The sequence below is a fragment of the Coregonus clupeaformis genome, chromosome 28 (assembly GCF_020615455.1).
Source record: "Coregonus clupeaformis isolate EN_2021a chromosome 28, ASM2061545v1, whole genome shotgun sequence".
NCBI classification, from domain to species: domain Eukaryota; kingdom Metazoa; phylum Chordata; class Actinopteri; order Salmoniformes; family Salmonidae; genus Coregonus; species Coregonus clupeaformis.
In genome coordinates this window covers 19,081,283-19,090,278 of record NC_059219.1, presented here as the reverse complement: position 1 = coordinate 19,090,278, position 8,996 = coordinate 19,081,283, and the positions used below count along the sequence as shown (strand labels likewise).

The 8,996-nt window shown below is 40.9% G+C and overlaps 1 protein-coding gene and 1 long non-coding RNA gene across 5 annotated transcripts; one reads left to right on the top strand and one right to left on the bottom strand.

Moving 5' to 3' along the window:
• Positions 1–826: 826 nt before the first annotated feature.
• LOC121543357 lies at positions 827–3,751 on the bottom strand. 3 transcript variants are annotated; one of them, XR_006657568.1, is made up of 3 exons: positions 3,396–3,751; positions 1,032–1,173; positions 827–866 (listed from the first exon to the last, which is right to left on the bottom strand). It is a non-coding gene; the product is annotated as an uncharacterized LOC121543357 (long non-coding RNA). The 3 variants fall into 3 exon arrangements; XR_005996005.2 differs by having other exon boundaries at positions 1,032–1,168; XR_005996006.2 differs by having other exon boundaries at positions 1,032–1,145; positions 3,396–3,750.
• Positions 3,752–4,422: 671 nt separating this feature from the next.
• LOC121543356 (fish-egg lectin-like) lies at positions 4,423–5,923 on the top strand. Of its 2 annotated transcripts, none has more exons than XR_005996004.2 (3): positions 4,423–4,532; positions 4,648–4,718; positions 5,343–5,923. XR_005996004.2 is itself a non-coding variant. In XM_045208686.1 (3 exons), the coding sequence occupies exons 1-3, from the start codon at positions 4,478–4,480 to the stop codon at positions 5,482–5,484; spliced, it is 300 nt and encodes a 99-aa protein (XP_045064621.1). In that variant the 5' UTR covers positions 4,437–4,477; the 3' UTR covers positions 5,485–5,923. The 2 variants fall into 2 exon arrangements, 1 of the variants encoding a protein (XP_045064621.1); XM_045208686.1 differs by having other exon boundaries at positions 4,437–4,532; positions 4,616–4,718.
• Positions 5,924–8,996: the final 3,073 nt, after the last annotated feature.

Genomic DNA, 8,996 nt, shown 5'->3' with positions numbered 1-8,996 from the left:
GTTATTTTATCTCAGCATGTTTTTCAGATTCTCCCTTCTCCCTTTTTTTGTTTGCTTTGAAATGTTGATACTGGAGACTGTTATCAGAAGAAACTGTGTAACCCAGCATTTATAGTGACTAATAAATGCATTGCCATTAATTGGAAGGTTGGTTATCCTCCCACAATGTATTGAAGAAATGTCAAGTTATGCACAGTATAACTAGATTTGTTTCAAGATGAAGGGTATACTGTGCAACTTTCAAAAGGTCTGGATGCCTTATATGGAATACTGTACAACAAAAGGAGTCTGTTGAAAACATGCCCACGTCAGGGGAGATTTAGTCAATCCCTAGCTGCTGGGCTGCTCAGTCCTGTCCCTGGGGGTCTGCTGTACTGGTGTCACTCTGGCCTTGGCCTAACACACCTGAAACCAATAATGAATGTTTCACTAAGATCCTAAATCTGAGTGGGGTGTGTTGGGTTGGGGCGCTACAGGGCCATGGACCCCTAGGGGCAGGACGGGATGACCCAGCTATATTGTGTGCAAGTAAAAAGAGCTCTACAGTACTATTAGACCTATGATATGAATCATATGGAGGGTGTACTGCAGTGGAGGCTGGTGACTTGAAAATTTGAGGAGGATGGGAGACCCACCGTATAGGCGCGGAACGCACAGAGTTGACAAAGTGTGTTTCAAAAATTGTCAAAGACTAATTATTTTAACCTAAAGCATTTAATAACATTTATAGTACAATATTATGGGGAATGGGAATGAGAGGGCTACTTACACAGTGTTGGGAAGGGATCACAGCAGTGATTGAATGAGGGTATGAGGCATGAGTTGAGGTGTTCAGAGGCTTAACTTCAGTGCAGGACAGGATTTGACTGGGAAGACAAAAAACAATAACACAACACACTACACAGTTAGACAAAAGAGCTAAGCATTAGTTAGTCCAAGCAAGGAGTAAAATCATTGATGTGTAATAATGTGATTGTGTGTGTGATTGACTCTACATACGGTAATGAGAGAAAATTGACAGGGCTACTCACAATGCTTGGAGAGGAAACATTGAATGCGCCAGTGGATGAGAGGGCACATGAAACATGGCTTCAGTTCATATCAGGAGAGTTGACACTGGTAGTGGAGTGGAGTGGTCATCACTTCTTAATCAGAGAACAGCAGGGGACTTAGCTGTAAATACAAATAGCAGATACATTCCATTACAGCTGCGCCATCGTAGGTTTGAACAACAAACTTCTCCATGAAGTTAAACTCAAGACATCTCAAAATTCACAAAGTCCAACATAGGCTGGGCATCTCGCCCACTTGACACATTAAAGTAGCCCAAGAAACGTTCCTGAATAAAGCCCTGATCATCCATATACCTGACGATAACTGACAACTGCAAGCAGATTGGTGGCACCATGGGGCCCAGAGTTTTTCCTTATCTGTTAACCTAACCAGGAAAACTCTGGCACCTATAAGGTATGACAGTGATTAATCAGTTGTAAAAAGGTTTTATAAGGGCTACGATGGGACCAGTTTTTCCTAATCGGCTCACACGATTTTGAAAAACTGAAAAAAACTCCTGGCCCTGGGGCGGATGAAAACCCTGTCAAACTGCAGCAACCTTATACTTGTTCATATGAATTATCTTTAGACTAGATGAGGAGGGGGATTTCCTCTACCCAGACACAGAGACAACAACTGATAGACAATATAACTCACAGGGCTGAGCTTGCTTTATGCATGTTTGCATCATACAGGCCTATGCAACTGTAGGCCTTATAAAAAAAATTACCCACATCTGTCATCAATATTATGTTGATTGTCTCTCTTACATCCTGTTTGAGTACAATGTGTACTGGTGGCTATCTATTGCTCCACAAGAAGCTTATCTCTAAACCAAACAACAGATGACCTAAACACGAGAGCAGTGTACCAGACCTTGAAGAGTGAACGACCTCTAAATTAATCAGTCCCAAGGCTCAATCCCTCTGTTCGTCATGTGACCTTATATTGAAACATTTACTTATTCTAATTACTAAGACATTGCATTATTAGAGTGCTATCTGAAAGCCAATGACCATTCACTTTGTTACTTTCACTAGTCTCCATATCGGTTTCCTTCAACTAGGACTCCCTCCTTCCCAATAGGAAGACCTTCTCAATGTACTACTACTAATACACACGGATCACTCTCAAACAACATTCTGCTTTTCCCCTAATTGCAAGGTTTAAAACAAAACAAAACAAACCTTCTCCATATTGGAAGGTATTGTTTACCCTAACAATGTTACTCTTAATATTTATTTCAAATTTCTGTTGGATATTCACTTTCTGCTTCACACGTTTATTATTTTAAGATTCATATGTAATGTGCCAAATGTATAAAATACATTGGTCAATTCAGAAGGGGAGAGAAACAGTTACTATAACTGGGCTAGCACTCCCTGTCAGTCCAGTGTCATTGGAATGTTCTATCCTGATTTCTGGCACCTGAGACAAAATAGACTGGGAGGCAGTGTAAGACCCCCACTCCTCCTGGGGGAGTGCTTCAATTTGCCTGCTTACTCATTGGTTTAATATCTAATCGCTAGGGATATCAACGAAAACTCCATCAGGAGTACAAGAAGTTGTAGCCTTAAGTTAACAGAAAATCCTGTTCAACATTCATTGGTTCTATTTATAGTTTTATTGGTTAGGGGTAAGTCATGTCCCGTGCAATGCTTTAACCTTATCATACCTCAAATGATCCATAAAGGGACCACTCTGAACATTTCTCAGAATACTTTGAGACATGTTACGTATGAGATTTCTGAAACATGTTATGCTCTACCTGTAGATCCAATGGCGGTGGTGGACAGAACCCTATATAACGTTACAGATAAAAAAAACTCAGCTCACAGAACTGATTGGGGCATTCATTCACCTCTTTCACACGTGAGCTAGTCCCCTGACAGCTCTCATTCACTCAATAATTTATAGCTACATTTCAATCAGCTTAATATGTCATATCACACAACTTTCCCATCCACATGCACTTAGTACTATCCCAAACACACTCTGTAATCTCCCTCATTACCCCATGTGCATCTTCAACGATTCTCTTGTCGTTACTTGCTATGCAGCATATGTATCTTGCTATACATATAAATAACACCCCATATTCAAAAATACCTTATACTGTTTTGTAGTGGCTGCAGACCACGCAGATGTTTCTTATAAATGCCTACAGACAGCTGTCAGCGGGGCTTTCGATGGTACTTTTACGCCCTCACTGTAGTCTTCTCCTAAAACTAGTGAATAGTCTTCTTTCTATAAGACTATGGGACAATTATATGCGTTACTCGCCTTTAATATATTTTTTAATAATTTAATTTTTTTATACAGATTCATTTAAATTGACTTACTGAAATCAGTTGCCGTCCCTCAATTGTTTGCAGATTATGTGTCTCCTCCTGAGCAGCTCATAGTAAGGGTCTGGTCTGGGCGGATCTCGTCGTCTTTTGGTCAGACGGGAATTTCCCTCACGCTTCATAAAATGTGCACCCAGTTTTCCTCGCAGACCCCAACTGGAAAGCTCCTCAGGCAGAATCAATCATCCTGTTCGTTGACACCAAATTGTTGTTGAAATTCTTACACAAGGACTCTCGAAGTCAATCTTAAATGAATCATTATTTGTCAGCGCGCTGGAGAGGTTCCAACCAACTTGATGCACCAATAGTGAACATTGGGCGGCAGGTAGCTTAGTGGTTAAGAGCATTGTGCCAGTAACCGAAAGGTCGCTGGTTCTAATCCCCAAGCCGACTAGGTGAAAAATCTGTCGATGTGCCCTTGAGCAAGGCACTTAACCCTAATTGCTCCTGTAAGTCGCTCTGGATAAGAGCGTCTGCTAAATGACTAAAATGTAAAATGTAAATGTAATCTGTCAGGAGCTCTAACGGGGCAGTCCCGTTAGTTCCCTTACTTACTGACAAGTTATATTTGCATGATTAAGCTTATTCATGATTAATAATTAACATTTTCTTAATTAATGTGACAACCAATGCTGGCTTCTTCTCTCTAAGATGAAACCTTGAAACTGCGATATCCCTTTCTCTAAACAAGGTTCTGGGCATACTGCCAAATTGCAGATACTGATACAGTCATTTGCATCAACACAGCAATTGGTTTATAGAAAAGCACAAACATAAAAATGTCCATCACAATAGTATGACCATCTATATGGTACTATATAAATAGTGTGACCATGTTCATCTTTACCCTTGATTAACACCGTGTGTGTGTCTGTGTGTGTGTGTGTGTCTGTGTGTGTGTGTGTGTCCTCCTCCCGTTAACATTTCCTTGGAACAGGATGTTTGTCAAATATAAATAGCTCATTAATAATTATTTTATGGGGGGTTGAAAGCTTTTTGCAGGGCTATATAAGGGGGAAAAGTCTGTGTTCAACCAAACTACGAACAAACGTATACTGTAGATCTACAGAGACATCATGAGAGCCACTGCAGCCGTCCTACTGGTCCTCTGTCTCCTGGCCCTCAGTCATGGTAAGTTAGCCATCATCTGAAGCATGCTTGCTCAACTTGGAATTGATGAAGTTTGCTCCATAATTTCATCCTCCTTTTTCTTGGTGTCCTCTACTCATATGTCATTGACGGCAAGCTTTCCATGATTGAGGTGGCAACTGATGGTAGTGTCTTTGGGGTCAACTCTTTGGGTGATGTTTATACCAGGTAAGGTTGATACTTAACTATATGTAGGGTGTCCCTCTTGTCACCACTCAACATGATTAATTCATTAGAAAATGACTTGTAATAATAACTTATAATAATAGTGATATACTTTTAATTATAACTCTTATCCTTACTGTACATACTTTGTGAAGCTCTTTACAGAAACATTTAAATAGATACATAAATAAAATCAGTCAAATATAATCAGATCTAAACTTATAAGACTTATGAAGAAATGTGTAGACAGTGTACGATAAAATATGTAAAAGTTGGATGTCTTGTTGTTTTGGTAAACAGCTGAGGTATGGGACAAGAGAAATGTAACCACTCTCAAATTCATAGATGGAGCTATGAATGCAAAGACAGACCAATTATGTTTTTACTTTTTGTTTGAAACATGTTTTTAAAAGCTATACATTGTTTGTTTACAATAACATGGTTTACAAACAATTGATTAGAAATTTAAATGTTGGCTTCTGATGTGGTTGTATATAGCTCAAGAGGCAGAAGTTATATTATTCAAAAATCAATGGCTATATACAATTATTAATGTCCAGAAATGTATGTACTTAAAAAAAACGGACAAGCTTTAAAACGTGAACCCCACCCCTTTCTTCAACACAGAGACGGCATCACGGCCAGTAAACCAGAGGGCAATGGAAGGAGCAATATCCCAATGGGTATGCGCATGGGCCACGTGACCTACGACCTGGGCTGTCTTTGGGTCGTGTCCAAGTCTGGCTTCACCATGGTGTGCACACGTTAGCCTCTCCTCTGCATCTGAAGGCCGTTCAGAATCTGTCTAAAGTGCACATGCTAACTCATTGACCTGTCTTTCTGGAACAGACTTCTAATCCTTCATTCTAAAACCTGTTGCTCTAACTGTTATTTTCAGTTCTTCACTGATCTTATTGACATTAAAAAAAATACATCAATGAAGATTTTTCTCACATAAAATTGACCAGCAACAGCATTAAAAAAGTTATATTTTCTTAATCACTCCTTGATTAACACTTCAATAGAGCTTTGCCATGGATGCTATTTGATCGTAGTGTAAACTTGGGCATGTTCATGTTGCTCACAATCCACATGGGTTTTGCTGTGGTTCAGAGGTCATCAATAAGGGTGGATGGAATCCTTGTCATTGCTTATTATCTCATTATATAATAACTTCCCGCAAAAATAAAGCATTCAGTTTGAAACTATTGAAATATCTGTGTTGTTGTTTTTTTATCATACTGAACAGGGGGATTTTAGGTTGCTCTGCCAGTGGTGATTTTAGCATGTAAATCTTGGTTGGGCAAACTCAACCAATTATTTTAGATACATGCCAGCAAAGCCACTACACAAGACAATAAAGAATACATTCATTGCACTACAACAGTGACAAACAGTGCCCACAAACTGTTAGGGCCTACATAAAGCTGTCCCAACAGCAGAACTTTCCTTTCAGCACCATGGAGTGAATCCTTACCACCACCACACCTGGCTATCAGCGGAGCTTGGCAACCTGGTCTCAGAGTATTTAGTATTATTCTGTACGTAAATCTGAGACACTCCATTTAGTATGATATGTATTCATTTGTGGATGTCCATTACCATTTTCATATGATATTGTCACGAATTTCTATGGAGCTGCCACCTCTCCTTGTTGGGGCAGGTTTCGGTGTTCGTCGTCACCGGCCTTCTAGCCACCACCGCTCATCATTCCATTAGTTTTGTCTTGTTCATTACACACACCTGGTTCATATCCCCTCACCAGTACCTGTATAAGTGTTCCCTCTGCCCCCTTGTCTTTGTGTGTGATTGTTTATTGTGGAGAGTAGTGAAGCTCGGTGGATGTCCTTGTATTTTGTATTGCCGGGATATTTCCCTGTGTGCCTTGTATTTTCCAGTGCACCTGATTTGCACACTGGACTGTTTGACGCATTACCACGTAACTCTGTGGTTGCGGAATAAAGCCTGTTATTCTGTGATTTACCCTCCTGCGCCTGACTCCTTCAACATCACCTCATCACAGATATGTTACGAATTACAATTGGTATATATGTTACGAATTTGCAAAGCATGCAATATGTTACGAATTCTGGCTAGGTGGCTAATGTTAGATAGCTGACTAATGTTAGCTAGGCTAGGTTAGGGGTTCAGTTTAGGAGTTAGGTTAAATGGTTAAGGTTAGGGGAAGGGTTAGCTAACATGCTAAGTAGTTAAAGTTGCTAATTAGCTAAAATGCTAAAGTTATCCGTGATGAGATTCAAACGTGTTATACGCCCACCCATCTACCCCGACCTAAGTAACCATATATCAAACCTAACATATCATACTAACGTTTATGAGACCAGGCTGAGCCTCATCTGGTAGCGATACACTTTATTCAGCCTTATTTACTCTATTTAAAAAAACATTGCTGATATGGCTGACTTGCTTAAATAAATATGGTTTCTACTGATTCCTTTTGGATTTGTGTAACTCGATAAGAACCACATTCTCCTTCAATAATAACGAATGCTGACATGAGTTTAGACTTTTGAACCATACAAACATTATTACATTCATGTTCAGTAAATGAACACTTAGCTGTGACGAGGTAGGCCTATTCCTTCAGAACTTTCAAAATGGACACCGACAGAAATTCAGATGTTAGTTCAGATAAATTAAGCAATATGTTGAGGCCTTGACTCTTTAAGTCACCACACACACACAGAGAGAGAGAGAGAGAGAGAGAGAGACGGTTAGCCTACCACTTGACGTATTTTTATTATGCCTATGTGGTCTAAAAAGGAAGGAAAATACAATCACGAGGATCCACTTTTATAGACAATATACCGACGCACAGACAGCGCATTGCACAAACAAAACAACCCTTGTAATATCAACTGGAATTACATGGGTCTATTACTGACCTTTTTGTTGAAAAAACAACATTTGAATGGGAAGAGACAGTCACCGGCAAACATGGTTACAGACCCAACAACGTTATATAGTATCCCCTCCTCATGGTTACAGACAAACAACATTATATAGTTTCCCCTCCTCATGGTTACAGACCAAACAACATTATATAGTATCCCCTCCTCATGGTTACAGACCAAACAACATTATATAGTATCCCCTCCTCATGGTTACAAACCCAACAACATTATATAGTATCCCCTCCTCATGGTTACAGACCTAACAACATTATATAGTATCCCCTCCTCATGGTTACAGACCCAACAACATTATATAGTATCCCCTCCTCATGGTTACAGACCCAACAACATTATATAGTATCCCCTCCTCATGGTTACAGACCCAACAACATTATATAGTATCCCCTCCTCATGGTTACAGACCCAACAATATTATATAGTTTCCCCTCCTCATGGTTACAGACCCAACAACATTATATAGTATCCCCTCCTCGTGGAGAAAAGCACATGAACTAATTATAATACACAAAGTAAGCAAAACAATGAAATGCATCATTCCAACATTACCTAAAATGATTAATAAGATACTGAGATAGACCTATATTGTCACGGTTTCGGCCGAGGCTGCTCCTCCTCCTTGCTCGGGCAGGCTTCGGCGGTCGTCGTCCCCGGAATACTAGCTGCCACCGTTGTATGTTATCGATGTTTGTTTGGTTTTGTCTTCTTTGTACACCTGTTTCCTTTTAGTGTTAATTATGTCTCCTATAAGTTTCTCGTTTTGTTAGTCGTGTGTTGTGTGTAGTTGTTCCGCCTGTCAGCAGGTGCCTTGTATACTTTGCTCCTATGTTTGGAGAGTCGACGCACTGTTTGTGTATTTATTTGTAATTTTGGTGTTTGCTCACTGTTTGCGTAATCGCTCGCCTCCGGGCTCTTTGAGGCCCGTTAGTTTGTATTGTTGTCGCCTACTAAAGTCTGTTGGACGAAGCTTCTGTGTCCTGCGCCTGATTCCTACACCACATCCACATTCAGCCCTTGACAGAACTACACACCATCTATGGAGTCAGCAGGAGCAGCAGCAGCGCCCGAGTCGTTGAATCCATCAACTCGGGACCGCCCTGCAGGACGTGATTAACACTCTGCACCGATGGGAGACCAGAGGGGTACCCACACCTCCACCTACCTTACCACCACCATCGGTCAGTCCTCCCATCCACGCTCCGGAATCCAGTGGGATTCGGCTCTCGCTCCCGAGGGCGTATGATGGCACCGCTGCCGGGTGTCAGGGGTTCCTCCTGCAGGTGGAACTCTACCCGGCCACCGTACACCCGGCGCCCTCGGGACACGAGAGCGTTTCCGCCCTCATCTC

What these genes read in the sequence shown, in the direction of transcription:
- LOC121543356 (XM_045208686.1), top strand. Translation starts at nt 4,478, where the DNA reads ATGAGAGCCACTGCAGCCGTCCTACTGGTCCTCTGTCTCCTGGCCCTC. An exon ending in TCTCCTGGCCCTCAGTCATG is followed by an intron (nt 4,533 to 4,615) that starts GTAAGTTAGCCA and finishes TCCTTTTTCTTG; the next exon opens with GTGTCCTCTACTCATATGTC. An exon ending in TTGGGTGATGTTTATACCAG is followed by an intron (nt 4,719 to 5,342) that starts GTAAGGTTGATA and finishes TCTTCAACACAG; the next exon opens with AGACGGCATCACGGCCAGTA.